Genomic DNA, 18,769 nt, shown 5'->3' with positions numbered 1-18,769 from the left:
AAAAGCATGTTGTTTCAACGTTGTATTTGTGTTGTAGAATTTTGGTTAAGAAATGACCAAAATTCAATGGTCAAATCAACGTCACAACCTGACATTGATTAAACGTCGCCAAAAAGCATGTTTCAACGTTGTATTTGTGTTGTAGAATATTGGTTGGGAAATCACCCAATTTCAATGGTCAAATCAACGTCAGAATCCAACATTGATTAAACTTCGTCAAAAAGCATGTTGTTTCAACGTTGTATTTGTGATGTAGAATATTGGTTAAGAAATGACCAAAATTCAATGGTCAAATCAACGTCACAACCTGAAATTGATTTAACGTTGTTAAACAGCATGTTGTTTCAACGTTGTATTTGTGTTGTAGAATATTGGTTGGGAAATGACCAAATTTCAATGGTCAAATCAACGTCACAATCCAACATTGATCAAACATCGAATTGAAACAAAGCATGTTGTTTCAATTTTGTGTTTGAGTTGTCGAATTTTGGTTGGGAAATGACCAAATATCAATGGTCGAATCAACGTCACAACCTGACATTGATTAAACGTTGTCAAACAGCATGTTGTTTCAATGTTAGGTTTGAGTTACTTAACAAGTTCGCCAACGTTGTTTTAATGTCTTGGTCCTGCTAGCTATACTGCATCTTTGTGTCTGTCAATCATTTGCCACAACACATGACACATTCAAAGGTTGTATTTGTAAGGAAATATTAGTGTGACTTACAATTTTTAATCAGATTAACCGCAATTTATTTAGCCCAATGTGGCCCCCCCACATGGAACAGGGTTCGTAAACAGAACTGTTTGTATATTGCAGCAAATTTCTCCACAGGAAACGTAAACATGTATAATGGGTTCCAGCCTAGTAAAAGTTTGAGGACAATATGAAGTGCTATACCAAGGGTGTCTGAACCTTTTCCAACACTAACTTTGATGCATGAAAAGTTGCTTTTGTATACTAGTGCGAATAAAAAAACCTCCGACCGGAACTCTCTAATAACTAAAGTTCCTTGGGTGAATAATGTAAACTCACTACACCGGTATGTTTTAGTGCTTTCATGGCGAGTTTACTGACAGATATAAGTAAGAACTTTACACTACTTTATATTAGAAATGGCAACAGCGGAGGATGAATGTCCCATAATAAGAAGGTAGAGAAAAAGAAGAAGCTTATCGGCGCGCACATTTTCAGGACTTATGCAGATCCCAAATACAGATCAGCAGGTACCAGAAGGTAAGAAACGTTGCTTTTGCATAATATTGCGAAACAAAAAGGCCAGATAATATGTCTTACCTTATACACACACCATAATAATACTCCTATGTTGAAGCACAGTACAATCCATCAAGCGGTGTGGCTTCATAGCTTACCAAAGTCCTACTAAAACATTTTGATAGATTTTTGAGCGCCGTGTGTAATGTTCTATATTTTCAATGGAACATATAAAATGTTGGTGTTGTTTACTTGAGTCATATTGCAGTCTACACGTATATCTTATGTGTGACTGCCATTTACTGGTCATACTTATCATTACACCTTGTACCAAAACAAATTGCTTCGAGGTCGGTAAGCAAAACCAAAATTATTCCGTACATTAGGCGCACCGGGGTATCAGGCGCACTGTTGATTATTGAAAAAATGAAAGGATTTTATAGTCCGAAAAATAAGGTAAATGAAGACTGTAAACCCCTATCAAAAATACGAAATGGTTCATTCTGGAAAGGTCCAAACCACAGCACCAGCATTTTGGGAATAAAGATAACGTGATGTTCTATACTTTCAATGGAACATATAACAGGTTGATATTGTTTACTTCAGTCATATTGCAGTCTACACGTATCTCTTATGTGTGACTGCCATCTACTGGTCACACTTATCATTTCACCATATACCAAATAAAATTGCTTCGATGTCGGTAAGCACAACCAGAATTATGCCGTACATTAAGCTCACCGTGTTATAAGGCGCACTGTCGAGTTTTGGGAAAATTAAAAGATTTTAAGTGCACCTTAAAGTCCGAAAAATAGGGTAAATGAAGACTGTAAACCCTTATCAACAATATGAAATGGTTCATTCTGGAAAAGTCCAAACCACAGCACCAGCATTTTGGGAATAAAGATAACGTGATGTTCTATACTTTCAATGGAACATATAACATGTTGGTGTTGTTTACTTCAGTCATATTGCAGTCTACACGTATCTCTTATGTGTGACTGCCATCTACTGGTCACACTTATCATTTCATCATATACCAAATAAAATTGCTTCGATGTCGGTAAGCACAACCAGAATTATGCCGTACATTAAGGTCACCGTGTTATAAGGCGCACTGTCGAGTTTTGGGAAAATTAAAAGATTTTAAGTGCACCTTATAGTCCGAAAAATAGGGTAAATGAAGACTGTAAACCCCTATCAAAAATACGAAATGGTTCATTCTGGAAAGGTCCAAACCACAGCACCAGCATTTTGAGAATAAAGATAACGTGATGTTCTATACTTTCAATGGTGGTTGGTGTTGTTTACTTGAGTCATATTGCAGTCTACACGTATCTCTTATGTGTGACTGCCATCTACTGGTCACACTTATCATTACACCATGTTAAAAAAAAATTGCTTCGATGTCGGTAAGCACAACCAAAAATATTTCTTACATTAGGCGCACTGGGTTATAAGGCGCACTGTCGAGTTTTGGGAAAATGAAAGGATTTTAAGTGCGCCTTATAGTCCAAAAAATAGGGTACTTAAGGCAGCCGGGACCAAGACGCAGAGGAGGTCTACATGAGCCCGTAATAAGCGGGTCGGTACGCAGCGCTAATGACAGACTCTCAATGCTTGCAAAAAATTGGAAGATTCCATAATCCTCATGTAGAAAAACTGTTCGCTGGTTTAACGATGAGCAAAAACTCAGACAGGAACAAACAGTTTTTCCTTGCTGGTAAGAAACCTCGTCACCTGCCCAGCGGTTTTAAGCAAGGCCCGACTTCCCAGTCCTATCTCGCACACTCTATTTACATTTAGAGTACGTCCGTCCTCATTTTCCCCCGCAAACAGGAGGCATGAATAATAAACAGCGAGCCGAGCTGTCACGGCCCAGTTGGACACGGTCCACGGTGTATTTGAAGTCCACTTAAACATCTCAGGACATACAACAAACTCCTCCCATCACCGTTTTTTGGACCCCACTTTTTTTTTCCTGCCGTCAAATCAAAGCTCATTGGCATTCAAATGGAATGAAATATTCACTCAAGGTTTGCATCGCTCTCTCCACAAATAATCCCACAGAGGGAAAGCGTTTCCAAGTGAATTCTTCCTCCGGGGGGGCTGGAAACCAACAGGAACACGTTCTTGTTTGTGCGACACAAAGACAATTGCCCGCTCGCTGAAGAGAGAAGGGGGGGGGAACACGGAGGCTTGTTTCTGGATGACATTTATTGTGCTTTAGTGTGATATTAGCTCCGGGGTTTGACTGTTTTTTCTTTAATGAGCTTTTATAATTAATCTCCAGAGAGGACGTTGCTGGCAAGTTCTCCAGAGGCTCAACTTAAAAGTCACACACAGTTCACTATTTCTAAAACTGTTTCAATATTTAAGCTACTTCAGAGGTGTGTGCTTGAATAAACACGCTGGAAAAATACATTTTGTATTGATTCAACAGTTTTCCACGAGGGTTTGTACGATATGAATGTTTAAAATGTTGCAGACGATAGAGCTTTTCATTCATTACAACATTGTACTACATGAGGCTATTCCTGGAGGAATTGCGTGTGAATGCTCCAATGCTGAAGTTGAACTGAAATGCTGACAGAATGTAGTATTAAAGTAAGAATAGTTTGAATGTTGAAGAGCTTGAATTTCCAGGAAAACTGGAATTTGGGAATAAGGTAGTTTGAATGTCCAGGATGTGTGGGATGTGTTGATATTCGAATGATTTGAATAGGTTGAAAAATGTGGGAATTGTGCAACTTGGAAAAATGTCCCATTCATTTCAAAGGGAACTTCCTGGAAATTGGGGACTTTTGGGAAAAGCGGGATTTTTTTCTAAAATGATTAGGAGCTTGAATGAGCTGATTTGGTTGGTGTTGGAATTGTTTAAATCGTTTAAGAATTTTTTAAATTAGTAACAGTTTTTAATTGAGAAGTTCCTGGAATTTCTGGAAACCCGGGAATTGTTCTAGTTCCTTAACCAACTTGGTTTTTGTCCTGAATAAGAGAAGTGTTTTGATGATGAAATGGGTTGAAAATTGTGAAAGGAGTAGTTGAACTTAAGAAGTGTGGAAATAGGTTACCAAAAAACGTGAATTCCTGGAAATTTGTTGAATGTGGAAAAAATGGTAGTTTGAATGTCCAGGATGTGTGGGATGTGTTGATGTTGGAATGACTTGAATAGGTTGAAAAATGTGGGAATTGTGCAACTTGGAATAATGTCCCATTCATTTCAATGGGAACTTCCTGGAATTTTGGGAAAAGCGGGATTTTTTGGAAAATGTTTAGGAGCATGAATGAGCTGATTTGGTTGGTGTTAGAATTGTTTAAATCGTTTAAGAATTTTTTTTAATTAGTAACAGTTTTTAATTGAGAAGTTCCTGGAATTTCTGGAAAACCGGGAATTGTTGTAGTTCTTTAACCAACTTGGTTTTTGTCCTGAATGTGAGGAGTGTTTTGATGATGAAATGGGTTGAAAACTGTGAAAGGACTAGTCGAACTTAAGAAGTGTGGAAATAGGTTACCAAAAACGTGAATTCCTGGAAATTTGTTGAATGTGGAAAAAATGGTAGTTTGGATGTCCAGGATGAGTGGAATGATTTGAATAGGTTGAAACATGTGGAAATTGTGCAACTTGGAAAAATGTCCCATTCATTTCAATGGGAACTTCCTGGAAATTTGGGAATTTTGGGAAAAGCGGGATTTTTTTTGGAAAATGATTAGGAGCATGAATGTCCTGAATTAACTCAATTGGTTGGTGTTGGAATTGTTTAAATCGTTTAAGAATTGTTTTAATAAGTAACAGTTTTTAATTGAGAAGTTCCTGGAATTTCGGGAAAACCGGGAATTGTTGTAGTTCTTTAACCAACTTGTTTTTTGTCCTGAATATGAGGAGTGTTTTGACGATGAAATGGGTTGAAAATTGTGAAAGGAGTAGTTGAACTTAAGAAGTGTGGAAATAGGTTACCAAAAAATGTGAATTCCTGGAAATTTGTTGAATGTGGAAAAAATGGTAGTTTGAATGTCCAGGATGTGTGGGATGTGTTGATGTTTGAATGACTTGAATAGGTTGAAAAATGTGGGAATTGTGCAACTTGGAAAAATTTCCCATTCATTTCAATGGGAACTTCCTGGAATTTTGGGAAAAGCGGGATTTTTTGGAAAATGTTTAGGAGCATGAATGAGCTGATTTGGTTGGTGTTGGAATTGTTTAAATCGTTTAAGAATTTTTTTAATTAGTAACAGTTTTTAATTGAGAAGTTCCTGGAATTTCTGAAATCCCGGGAATTGTTCTAGTTCTTTAACCAACTTGGTTTTTGTCCTGAATGTGAGGAGTGTTTTGATGATGAAATGGGTTGAAAACTGTGAAAGGACTAGTCAAACTTAAGAAGTGTGGAAATAGGTTACCAAAAAAACGTTAATTCCTGGAAATTTGTTGAATGTGGAAAAAATGGTAGTTTGGATGTCCAGGATGAGTGGAATGATTTGAATAGGTTGAAACATGTGGAAATTGTGCAACTTGGAAAAATGTCCCATTCATTTCAATGGGAACTTCCTGGAAATGTGGGAATTTTGGGAAAAGCGGGGTTTTTTTGGGAAAATGATTAGGAGCATGAATGTCCTGAATTAACTCAATTGGTTGGTGTTGGAATTGTTTAAATCGTTTAAGAAATGTTTAATAAGTAACAGTTTTTAATTGAAAAGTTCCTGGAATTTCGGGAAAACCGGGAATTGTTCTAGTTCCTTAACCAACTTGGTTTGTGTCCTGAATGTGAGTGTTTTGATGATGAAATGGGTTGAAAACTGTGAAAGGAGTAGTTGAACTTAAGCAGTGTGGAAATAGGTTACCAAAAAACGTGAATTCCTGGAAATTTGTTGAATATGGAAAAAATGGTAGTTTGAATGTCCAGGATGAGTGGAATGTGTTGATGTTGGAATGGTTTGAATAGGTTGAAACATGTGGGAATTGTGCTCCTTGGAAAAATGTCCCATTCATTTCAATGGGAACTTCCTGGAAATTTGGGAATTTTGGGAAAAGCGGGATTTTTTTTGGGAAAATGATTAGGAGCATGAATGTCCTGAGTGAGCTAAATTGGTTGGTGTTGGAATTGTTTAAATCGTTTAAGAATTGTTTTAATAAGTAACAGGTTTTAATTGAGAAGTTCCTGGAATTTTGGGAAAACCGGGAATTGTTGTAGTTCCTTAACCAACTTGTCTTTTGTCCTGAATGTGAGGAGTGTTTTGATGATGAAATGGGTTGAAAATTGTGGAAGGAGTAGTTGAACTTAAGAAGTGTGGAAATAGGTTACTAAAAAACGTGAATTCCTGGAAATTTGTTGAATGTGGAAAAAATGGTAGTTTGAATGTCCAGGATGAGTGGAATGATTTGAATAGGTTGACACATGTGGGAATTGTGAAACTTGGAAAAATGTCCCATTCATTTCAATGGGAACTTCCTGGAAATTTGGGAATTTTGGGAAAAGCGGTATTTTTTTTGGAAAATGATTAGGAGCATGAATGTCCTGAGTGAGCTGAATTGGTTGGTGTTGGAATTGTTTAAATCGTTTAGGAATTGTTTTACTAAGTAACAGTTTTTAATTGAGAAGTTCCTGGAATTTTGGGAAAACCGGGAATTGTTGTAGTCATGCGCCAAAGAAGGCAATCTCTTTCATCAAAGCTGGGGAGAGACCTCGTGCACGTCCAAAGACAATAACAGGACTCCTTCACACAGCCCCTGATTGGCAGCTACACGTTGACCTGGGAAAACAACTGAGGTTCCCCCAGCACATTGTAAAAACATCTCTACGGCCAGACATGATCATCATCTCAGAGGCTTCAAAACACCTCATCATGCTGGAACTAACAGTGCCTTGGGAGGAGCGGATTGAGGAAGCCAACGAAAAGAAACGTGCCAAGTATCAGGAGCTGGTGGAGGACTGCAGGGGCAGGGGCTGGAGGACTTTCTATGAGCCAATAGAAGTTGGTTGCCGTGGCTTTGCAGGACGCTCCCTCTGTAAAGTGCTTGGCCGATTGGGAGTCAAAGGGGCGGCCAAAAGGAGGGCCATTCAATCCGCAAGTGAAGCGGCAGAGAAAGCCACGAGGTGGTTGTGGCTGAAAAGGGCAGATCCGTGGGTTGCTACTGGGACACAAGCAGGGACTTGATCACCCCGGCTGGGTCGCCTGGACGAGGGTGTCTGATGTTGCGAGACCCGAAACACCCGATGAATCCAGGATACATCACTGATGATGTGTCCCAGTGCATCCAGGAGATGTATCTTTCAAGTTTCAGTCTGGCTAAGCCAGTGACTCCTAGGAAAGACTGGGTGGCAACCAAGAACAGTTTGGTCGACTACTGGAGAGACAGTTGGCAGCTCGGAAAGACGGCACCCGGGACAGTATGGGTTAGCACCCCAGCCTGTATCTTTCGTGAGAAAGAACCCAAATAAGCTACGGAAAACCCTACAGAGCAATACCCCCAGGAGATCCCGAGAGGGGGGGAGGATGAGATCTCCAATCGGACGGCCCAAAGGTTAACGAACCCCGCAAACGAACTGACTACGAGTGTGACATGTATCTGCGGCAAATCAACGTGGCTTAAGAATCCATCAGGCCAGAATGAAATGTTTGGAGCGGGAGAGCGAGGTTCAACGCACAGGTCCTGGACCTGGTGAGACGCAGGAGGAGCCCGGACAGGAGACACCCCACAGATCCCAGTCCCTCCACGTACCGGAGTCTCTCAATCCCAGCAGAGTAGTTCCACAGCAGCGGATTAAATGGCCCCAAGCAAACAGACGGAGCGAGTGGCTGCAGTTTGATGAGGATGTGTCCAACATCTTCCAAGCCACAGCTAAAGGAGATGTCGACAGCAGGCTCCAGGCAATGAGTACCATCATCGTCAGCTATGGCTCAGAAAGATTCGGACGAATGGAGAAGGGCAACACTGAGGCCATCCCCTACACCATGAATCGCAGAGCCACTAAGATACACCAACTGCGCCAGGAGCTTCGAACCCTCAGGAAACAGTTCAAGAGAGTTTCTGAGGAGGACAAACAACCTTTAGAAGAGCTGCGCAACATCCTGCGGAAGAAGCTGACAACTCTCCGCAGAGCAGAGTGGCACAGGAGGCGTGGAAGAGAGAGAGCTAGGAAGCGAGCAGTCTTCATTGCCAACCCCTTTCGGTTTGCTAAACAGCTGCTCGGGGACAAGCGCAGTGGCCGGCTTGAGTGCCCAAGAGAGGAAGTGAATCGCTTCCTCCAGAATACCATGAGCGACCCACTGAGGGGACAAGATCTAGGACCCAACAGAGCGCTCATCAGCCCTGCGCCACCAACGGCAGAGTTCCAGTTGACAGAGCCCAGTTTGAAGGAGGTTGAAGAGGTCATCAAGGCAGCCCGCTCAGCATCTTCCCCGGGCCCCAGTGGTGTACCTTACCTCGTCTACAAGCGCTGTCCAAGGCTTCTCAAGCATCTGTGGAAGACCTTGAAGGTGATCTGGCGAAGGGGAAGAGTGGCCAACCAGTGGAGGTGTGCAGAGGGAGTATGGATCCCCAAGGAGGAGGACTCGAAAAACATCAACCAGTTTCGGACTATATCACTTCTGAGTGTGGAAGGGAAGGTGTTCTTCAGCATCGTCTCCCGAAGACTGACCGAGTTTCTCCTCAAGAACAACTACATCGACACTTCAGTGCAGAAGGGGGGGATTCCTGGAGTCCCCGGCTGTCTAGAGCACAACGGTGTCGTCACACAGCTCATCAGAGAGGCCCATGAGAGCAGAGGGGAACTTGCTGTGTTGTGGTTGGACCTGACTAACGCCTATGGGTCCATCCCACACAAGCTAGTTGAGCTTGCGCTACACCGCCACCATGTTCCCAGCAAGATCAAGGACTTGATCCTGGATTATTACAATAACTTCAGGCTCCGGGTCACTTCTGGGTCAATAACCTCTGACTGGCATCGCCTTGAGAAGGGAATAATAACAGGATGCACCATCTCCGTTGTCCTTTTTACACTGGCGATGAATATGGTGGTAAAGTCTGCTGAGGTGGAATGCAGAGGGCCTCTGTCCAGATCAGGTGTTCGACAGCCCCCCATTAGAGCCTATATGGATGACCTTACCATAACAACAACATCAGTACCAGGGAGCAGGTGGATCTTGCAGGGATTGGAGAGGCTCATTGGGTGGGCCAGGATGAGTTTCAAGCCCGCAAAGTCAAGGTCCATGGTGCTGAAGAAGGGGAAGGTGGTCAACAAATTCCGATTCTCAATCTCAGGAACGGTCATTCCATCCATCACGGAGCAACCAGTCAAGAGCTTGGGAAAGCTCTTTGACTCCAGCCTGAAGGACTCTGCTGCTATCCAGAAGTCTACTGAAGAGCTTGGAGGGTGGCTCACCAAAGTAGACAAGTCTGGCCTACCTGGTAGATTCAAAGCCTGGATCTACCAGCACTCCATCCTTCCCAGAGTCCTGTGGCCTCTCCTTGTATATGCAGTCCCAGTAACAACAGTGGAATCCTTTGAAAGGAAGATCAGCAGCTTTCTGCGGAAATGGCTGGGTCTCCCACGCAGCCTCAACAGCGCTGCTCTGTACGGGACAAGCAACATCCTGCAGCTACCCTTCAGTGGGCTCACTGAAGAATTCAAGGTGGCACGCACAAGAGAAGCCCTACAGTACAGAGACTCCAGGGACTGCAAGGTGTCATCAGCCGGGATTGAAGTGAGGACAGGAAGGAAGTGGAAGGCAGAAAAGGCAGTGGAGGTGGCTGAGTCACGCCTTAGACAAAAGGCACTGGTTGGGGCCATAGCAACAGGGAGAGCAGGCTTGGGCTACTTCCCAAAGACCCAAGTCAGCCAGGCCCGGGGCAAAGACAGACGACATCTACTCCAGGAGGAGGTCCGAGCAGGCTTGGAGGAAGAGCGAGTGGGCAGGGTAGTGGGACTCCGGCAACAGGGGGCATGGACAAGATGGGAGGGCACGTTGCAGCGCAAAGTCACCTGGTCAAACATCATGCAGGCAGACCTCCACCGCGTCCGGTTCCTCGTGGCAGCAGTCTACGATTCCCTCCCTAGCCCAGCAAACCTCCATGTTTGGGGGAAGAGCGAGACACCCTTCTGCTTCCTTTGCTCCGGAAGAGGCTCCTTGGAACATCTCCTCAGCAGTTGCCCAAAGTCTCTGGCTGATGGTCGCTATCGCTGGCGTCATGACCAGGTACTCAAAGCAGTTGCTGAGAGCATAGCCTCAGCCATCAGCAGCAGCAAGCAACATCATGCGCCAAAGAAGGCAATCTCTTTCATCAAAGCTGGGGAGAGACCTCGTGCACGTCCAAAGACAATAACAGGACTCCTTCACACAGCCCCTGATTGGCAGCTACACGTTGACCTGGGAAAACAACTGAGGTTCCCCCAGCACATTGTAAAAACATCTCTACGGCCAGACATGATCATCATCTCAGAGGCTTCAAAACACCTCATCATGCTGGAACTAACAGTGCCTTGGGAGGAGCGGATTGAGGAAGCCAACGAAAAGAAACGTGCCAAGTATCAGGAGCTGGTGGAGGACTGCAGGGGCAGGGGCTGGAGGACTTTCTATGAGCCAATAGAAGTTGGTTGCCGTGGCTTTGCAGGACGCTCCCTCTGTAAAGTGCTTGGCCGATTGGGAGTCAAAGGGGCGGCCAAAAGGAGGGCCATTCAATCCGCAAGTGAAGCGGCAGAGAAAGCCACGAGGTGGTTGTGGCTGAAAAGGGCAGATCCGTGGGTTGCTACTGGGACACAAGCAGGGACTTGATCACCCCGGCTGGGTCGCCTGGACGAGGGTGTCTGATGTTGCGAGACCCGAAACACCCGATGAATCCAGGATACATCACTGATGATGTGTCCCAGTGCATCCAGGAGATGTATCTTTCAAGTAGTTCCTTAACCAACTTGTTTTTTGTCCTGAATATGAGTGTTTTGATGATGAAATGGGTTGAACATTGTGAAAGGAGTAGTTGAACTTAAGAAGTGTGGAAATAGGTTACTAAAAAACGTGAATTCCTGGAAATTTGTTGAATGTGGAAAAAATGATAGTTTGAATGTCCAGGATGAGTGGAATGATTTGAATAGGTTGAAACATGTGGGAATTGTGCAACTTGGAAAACTGTCCCATTCATTTCAATGGGAACTTCCTGGAAATTTGGGAATTTTGGGAAAAGCGGGATTTTTTTGGAAAATGATTAGGAGCATGAATGAGCTGATTTGGTTGGTGTTGGAATTGTTTAAATCGTTTAAGAAATGTTTAATAAGTAACAGTTTTTAATTGAGAAGTTCCTGGAATTTCGGGAAAACCGGGAATTGTTCTAGTTCCTTAACCAACTTGTTTTTTGTCCTGAATATGGGGAGTGTTTTGACGATGAAATGGGTTGAAAACTGTGAAAGGAGTAGTTGAACTTAAAGAAGTGTGGAAATAGGTTACCAAAAAACGTGAATTCCTGGAAATTTGTTGAATGTGGAAAAATGGTAGTTTGAATGTCCAGGATGAGTGGAATGTGTTGATGTTTGAATAGGTTGAAAAATGTGGGAATTGTGCAACTTGGAAAAATGTCCCATTCATTTCAATGGGAACTTCCTGGAAATTTGGGAATTTTGGGAAAAGCGTGATTTTTTTTGGAAAATTATTAGGAGCCTGAATGAGCTGATTTGGTTGGTGTTGGAATTGTTTAAATCGTTTAAGAAATGTTTAATAAGTAACAGTTTTTAATTGAGAAGTTCCTGGAATTTCGGGAAACCGGGAATTGTTCTAGTTCCTTAACCAACTTGGTTTTTGTCCTGAATATGAGGAGTGTTTTGATGATGAAATGGGTTGAAAACTGTGAAAGGAGTAGTTGAACTTAAGCAGTGTGGAAATAGGTTACCAAAAAACGTGAATTCCTGGAAATTTGTTGAATGTGGAAAAAATGGTGGTTTGGATGTCCAGGATGAGTGGAATGTGTTGATGTTGGAATGATTTGAATAGGTTGAAAAATGTGGGAATTGTGCAACTTGGAAAAATGTCCCATTCATTTCAATTGGAACTTCCTGGAATTTTGGGAAAAGCGCGATGTTTTTGGAAAATGATTAAGAGCATGAATGTCCTGAATGAGGTGAATTGGTTGGTGTTGGAATTGTTTAAATCGTTTAAGAAATGTTTAATAAGTAACAGTTTTTAATTGAGAAGTTCCTGGAATTTCGGGAAAACCGGTAATTATTCTAGTTTCTTAACCAACTTGGTTTTTGTCCTGAATATGAGTGTTTTGATGATGAAATGGGTTGAAAACTGAGAAAGGAGTAGTTGAACTTAAGCAGTGTGGAAATAGGTTACCAGAAAACCTGAATTCCTGGAAATTTGTTGAATGTGGAAAAAATGGTGGTTTGGATGTCCAGGATGAGTGGAATGTGTTGATGTTGGAATGATTTGAATAGGTTGAAAAATGTGGGAATTGTGCAACTTGGAAAAATGTCCCATTCATTTCAATTGGAACTTCCTGGAATTTTGGGAAAAGCGCGATGTTTTTGGAAAATGATTAAGAGCATGAATGTCCTGAATGAGGTGAATTGGTTGGTGTTGGAATTGTTTAAATTGTTTAAGAAATGTTTAATTAGTAACAGTTTTCAATTGAGAAGTTCCTGGAATTTCGGGAAAACCGGGAATTGTTCTAGTTCCTTAACCAACTTGGTTTTTGTCCTGAATATGAGGAGTGTTTTGATGATGAAATGGGTTGAAAACTGTGAAAGGAGTAGTTGAACTTAAGCAGTGTGGAAATAGGTTACCAAAAAACGTGAATTCCTGGAAATTTGTTGAATGTTGTGTGTGTGTGACAATCATTGGTACTTTAACTTTTAACTTAGGTGTGGTGAAACTACTGTCTGCATTTGACCCATCCCCTTGTTCCACCCCCTGGGAGGTGAGGGGAGCAGTGAGCAGCAGCAGTGGCCGCGCCTGGGAATCATTTTTGGTGATTTAACCCCCAATTCCAACCCTTTGGTTGGTATCAGCACTTCAGTCATCAACAATTGCATCATCAGAGAAATGGATATTGAAACAGTGTAGGTCTGACTTGGTAGGATATGGACAGCAAGTAGTGGACATAGAGAGAGAGAGAGAAATTATAAGAAAAAGTGACTACATTTGATTGTTTACATTTGATTATTTACAATCCGAAGAGGTATGATGAGAAAGGAAGGGTGTTCGTTTAGGGTTGAAGTTGCCTGGAGGTGTTCTTTTAGTGCGGTTTTAAAGGAGGATAGAGATGCCCTTTCTTTTTCACCTGTTGGGAGTGCATTCCACATTGATGTGGCATAGAAAGAGAATGAGTTAAGACCTTTGTTAGATCGGAATCTGGGTTTAACGTGGTTAGTGGAGCTCCCCCTGGTGTTGTGGTTATGGCGGTCATTTACGTTAAGGAAGTAGTTTGACATGTACTTCGGTATCAGGGAGGTGTAGCGGATTTTATAGACTAGGCTCAGTGCAAGTTGTTTTCCTCTGTCCTCCACCCTGAGCCAGCCCACTTTGGAGAAGTGGGTAGGAGTGAGGTGTGATCTGGGGTGGAGGTCTAGAAGTAATCTGACTAGCTTGTTCTGGGATGTTTGGAGTCTAGATTTGAGGGTTTTGGAGGTGCTAGGGTACCAGGAGGTGCATGCGTAATCGAAAAAGGGTTGAACGAGAGTTCCCGCTAGAATCTTCATGGTGCTTTTGTTGACCAGAGAGGAGATTCTATAAAGAAATCTCGTTCATTGGTTGACCTTTTTGATTACCTTGGTTGCCATTTTATCACAGGAAAGATTAGCCTCTAGAATGGAACCTAGGTAGGTGACCTCATCCTTCCTGGTGATAACAATGTCACCCACTTTTATAGTGAAGTCATTGACTTTCTTAAGGTTTATGTGGGACCCAAACAGGATGGATTCCGTTTTACCCAAGTGTATGGATAGCTTGTTGTCAGCGAGCCAGGTGCAAGTTCTACAGAGTTCAACACTGAGGATTTTCTCCACCTGTGACTTGTCCTTGCCGGATACCAGCAGGGCCGAGTCATCCGCAAACAAGAACAATTCACAGTCGCATGCTGATGACATGTCGTTTATGTATATTAGGAACAGTAAAGTATATTCCAGAGGTGTGGACTCGAGTCACATGACTTGGACTCGAGTCAGACTCGAGTCATGAATTTGATGACTTTAGACTCGACTTGACAAAATGTAAAAAGACTTGCAACTCGACTTAGACTTTAACATCAATGACTTGTGACTTCACTTGGACTTGAGCCTTTTGAATTGACATCACTTGACATGACTTGCTACTTTCCCCAAAACCCAAAGATGAAAAAGTTATTCGGGAGCGCTCCGTATTTTTCATTGTGTACTTGTCTATCAGCGTTGCGTGTGTCAGCTGTGTGCTGTCAGTACAACAGCCAATCAAATTAGATCTACTTTGTTTTCATCACACAGCATTCATCCAATCAAATTGCAGGACAACCAACGAAGAAGACATGTCCAAACCACACGCCAGTGAACAAAAAATGATACCTAAAATAATTTTGTTTGGGTATAAAAATTACGAGGTGCTCAACACAAAACGGTTTGCAGTATGCAACACATGCGGTTCGAAAATTACTGATGGAGAGGCAACAACTTCCAACTTCGTCCGGCATTTGAAGTTGCACAAAGAAGGGTAAGTTTTGAATGTAAGATAACGTTTATTGGCTAAGTAACGTGACTTTTATTTGCTGTGTAGTTAAATCAGTGAGGCTGTAAACTCACTGCTAACGTTATAACGTTATTGCAAACACGGGAATCTGTTGCAGTTCACTACCTTATTCATACTTTTTGTTCAGTGATTTTTTTTAAGCAGGGTTACGTTAGTCAATATATCACACGTAACGTTAGACGGCGGTCAGCAGCACCGCGTATTTTAGCCACCTAAAAAAAGACAAAAATAGTAAAATAAAGGTCAGTTAAAATGTATACTATATTATGATTATGTGTACCGTTTTAGCTAGCTTTCTGACATACTGTTGGTTGTTTACCTCAGTGGTCCCCGACCACCGGGCCGCGGCCCGGTACTGGTCCGTGGATCGATTGGTATCGGGCCGCACAAGAAATTTTTTTTTTTTCTTTTCTTTTTTTAATTAAATCAACATAAAAAACACAAGATACACTTACAAGTAGTGCACCAACCCAAAACAACTCTCTCCCCCCTTTTGTTCTGGGCATTGAACATGAAGACTCTTCCTTCACTGTTCCGAGTGGCCATGAGAGTCTTGGCAGTGCCTGCCTCCAGTGCTCCAGTGGAGCGAGTTTTCAGCCATGGTGGCATCATACTACGCCCCCATCGTGCACAAATGACTGACAGACTCTTGGCTAATTTGGTCTTTTGCAAATGCAATGCAGCATAGGGCCCTGACATATAAAAAGTACAACTTTTTTGTTATGTTCACGTATATGTCATGTTTTTTCAATGTTAACACTTTTGTACAAATACGTACATTTGCACTTTATTTTTCAATGTGTTTGTTCTGTAAAGGAATGAGTTAATGTTTAAAATGACTGGTTAATAGTGCTATTATAAAGTGCAATGTCAGCACAATTTTCTTTCCTGCAATTTAAAATGCACTTGTTTTAATAAATAAATACAGCGTTTGAAAAGCATACACAATCTGTGTTAATATATTAGTCTGTGGTTAAAAGGACTTGAAAGGACTCGAAACTCAAAATGCAGGACTTAGGACTTGACTTGAGACTTTCCAGTCTTGACTTTGGACTTGACTCGGGGCTTGCCTGTCTTGACTCGGGACTTGACTCGGACGTGAGGGCAAAGACTTGAGACTTACTTGTGACTTGCAAAACAATGACTTGGTCCCACCTCTAGTATATTCTGCCTTGGGGGACTCCACAGCTCACCGAGAAGGTGGGGGACACTGTGCCGTTCACCTCTACCACCTGTTCCCTCCCCTCCAAGTAAGATTGCATCCAGCTCGATGAGGTTTTATCAAATCCGATTGCTCTGAGCTTATCCAACAGTATAGCGTGGTTAACGGTGTCAAAGGCCTTCTGAAGGTCCAGCATGACCATGCCGCAGTATTTGCCCGCGTCCACCTCATGTTTGATGTGGTCGGTCAGATAGAGAAGGAACAACCATGGATGACAAAAGCATTGAAGAAAGCTTGCAGCATCTCGGAGGCTCCAACAGCTCGGGTGGAGCTTTGACCAGTTCGCTCGGCTCCCCACTGCTCATGTAGGTTTGGAAAGAACTTCGCCCTTTTTTTCCCCTGACCATAACCGTAGCCCATTTTTATAAGTATCCACAAGATTCGATATGAACACATTAATGCTCTGGAGGGGTTCGGGAAGGTCCTAAATGAACCCAAATGGTTCGGGGTTTTTTTTTTTTTTTTGATTGAGACTTTTATTAGTAGGTTGCACAGTGAAGTACATATTCCGTACAATTGACCACTAAATGGTAACACCCCAATAAGTTTTTCAACTTGTTTAAGTCGGGGTCCACTTAAATTGATTCATGATACAGATATATACTATCAGATATACTATCATCATAATACAGTCATCACACAAGATAATCATCAGAGTATATACATTGAATTATTTACATTATTTACAATTTGGGGTTTTGGGGGGTTAGGTTTGGTTGTTATCATCAGTCATCAACAATTGAGAACAGAGAAATGGACATTGAAACAGTGTAGGTCTGACTTGGTAGGATATGTACAGCAAGTAGTGGACATAGAGAGAGAGAGAGAGAGAGAGAGAGAGAGAAAGATCAGAAGGCATAAGAAAAAGTATCTGCATTTGATTGTTTACATTTGATTATTAACAACAATCCGGGGAGGGTGTTAGCTTAGGGTTGAAGTTGCCTGGAGGTGTACTTTTAGTGCGGTTTTGAAGGAGGATAGAGATGCCCTTTCTTTTACACCTGTTAGGAGCGCATTCCATATTGATGTGGCATAGAAAGAGAATGAGTTAAGACCTTTGTTAGATCGGAATCTGGGTTTCTTAAACGATTTAAACAATTCCAACACCAACCAATTCAGCTCATTCAGGACATTCATGCTCCTAATCATTTTCCAAAAAGTCTTTGGTATGACTCGGCCGGGGTTTGAACTCACGACCTACCGATCTCAGGGCGGACACTCTAACCACTAGGCCACTGAGTGGTAAGAGTGTCCACCCAGTGTGTGTGTGACTATCAGTGGTACTTTAACTTTACCTTTGGGAACTTTGTCCGGTAACTCCTGATGTCTCTTGGCCACGCAGGCTTCACATACTTCTACAAGGGAAAGGAGTACTGGAAGTTCAACAACCAGTTCCTCCGGGTGGAGCCGGGCTACCCGCGCTCCATCCTCAAGGACTTCATGGGCTGCGACCTGATGCCGGTCCACCCGGCGCGCCCGCCCTCCGACGGCGGCGACGACGACCTGGTGATCGAGCTGGACGACGAGGCCAACACGGTGATGGCGGTCGCCATCGTCGTCCCCTGCGTGCTGGCGCTCTGCCTGCTGGTGCTGGTCTACACCGTGGTGCAGTTCAAGAGGAAAGGTACGCCGCGCCACATACTTTACTGCAAACGTTCCATGCAGGAATGGGTGTGATTTTGGGCTCGTCTTTAGGAGTGGACGTTTGAAGCCCGACAATCGGCCCCCAGACACACAAAAAGGCCCGACTCTGGGACAAGTTGACTGCTGAGTCGGCCTTTTCACTAGCAGGGGGTCACTTTGTGGAGGAATGAGCCTCAGAAACACTAAACGCTCCAGGTCACTTTCCTTTCCTATCCTTTTTTGCCCGGACAGCTCTTAATCAGCGGGAGGACTTTAAGCGGGACTCTCTTCTCTTACTCTCTCGTCATATCAGCTGTTTGGGGCATCTCCAGTAGTCCCTGATTCCTTACTTCAGAGGGGTGTCCAAACTAACTCTGGACCATTTTCAGTCCGCAGCTCCTGTTTTTCTTTGGTTTCTACCAGTGTTTCCCATACAGGCATTTATTTGTGACAAATACATTTGGACCGCCACAAAGATATTGCTCCTAGGGGTTCCTTTATACAAACCCCGTTTCCATATGAGAAATTGTGTTAGATGTAAATATAAACGGAATACAATGATTTGCAAATCATTTTCAACCCATATTCAGTTGAATATGCTACAAAGACAACATATTTGATGTTCAAACTGATAAACATTAACTTTAGAATTTGATGCCAGCAACACGTGACAAAGAAGTTGGGAAAGGTGGCAAAAAAGACTGATAAATTTGAGGAATGCTCATCAAACACTTATTTGGAACATCCCACAGGTGAACAGGCAAATTGGGAACAGGTGGGTGCCATGATTGGGTATAAAAGTAGACTCCATGAAATGCTCAGTCATTCACAAACAAGGATGGGGCGAGGGTCACCACTTTGTCAACAAATACGTGAGCAAATTGTTGAACAGTTTAAGAAAAACCTTTCTCAACCAGCTATTGCAAGGAATTTAGGGATTTCACCATCTACGGTCCGTAATATCATCAAAGGGTTCAGAGAATCTGGAGAAATCACTGCATGTA

At 42.7% G+C, this 18,769-nt stretch overlaps 1 protein-coding gene across 4 annotated transcripts in view; it reads left to right on the top strand.

Annotated features, from left to right (window-relative positions):
* The window catches only part of LOC133609843 (matrix metalloproteinase-16-like), a 303,619-nt gene extending 285,054 nt beyond the window's left edge, over positions 1-18,565 (top strand). For all 4 annotated transcript variants that reach the window (XM_061965852.1, XM_061965851.2, XM_061965850.2 and 1 more), the window contains one exon: positions 17,485-18,565. In XM_061965852.1, the coding sequence (XP_061821836.1) occupies positions 17,485-17,819 (335 nt within the window). In that variant the 3' untranslated portion in view covers positions 17,820-18,565. The remainder of the gene's footprint in view (positions 1-17,484) is intronic.
* The last annotated feature ends 204 nt before the right edge of the window (positions 18,566-18,769 follow it).

This window comes from Nerophis lumbriciformis, linkage group LG07 (genome assembly GCF_033978685.3).
Source record: "Nerophis lumbriciformis linkage group LG07, RoL_Nlum_v2.1, whole genome shotgun sequence".
Lineage (NCBI taxonomy): Eukaryota > Metazoa > Chordata > Actinopteri > Syngnathiformes > Syngnathidae > Nerophis > Nerophis lumbriciformis.
Note: the sequence above shows the minus strand (reverse complement) of the source record. Positions and strands in the feature narration are given on the sequence as shown.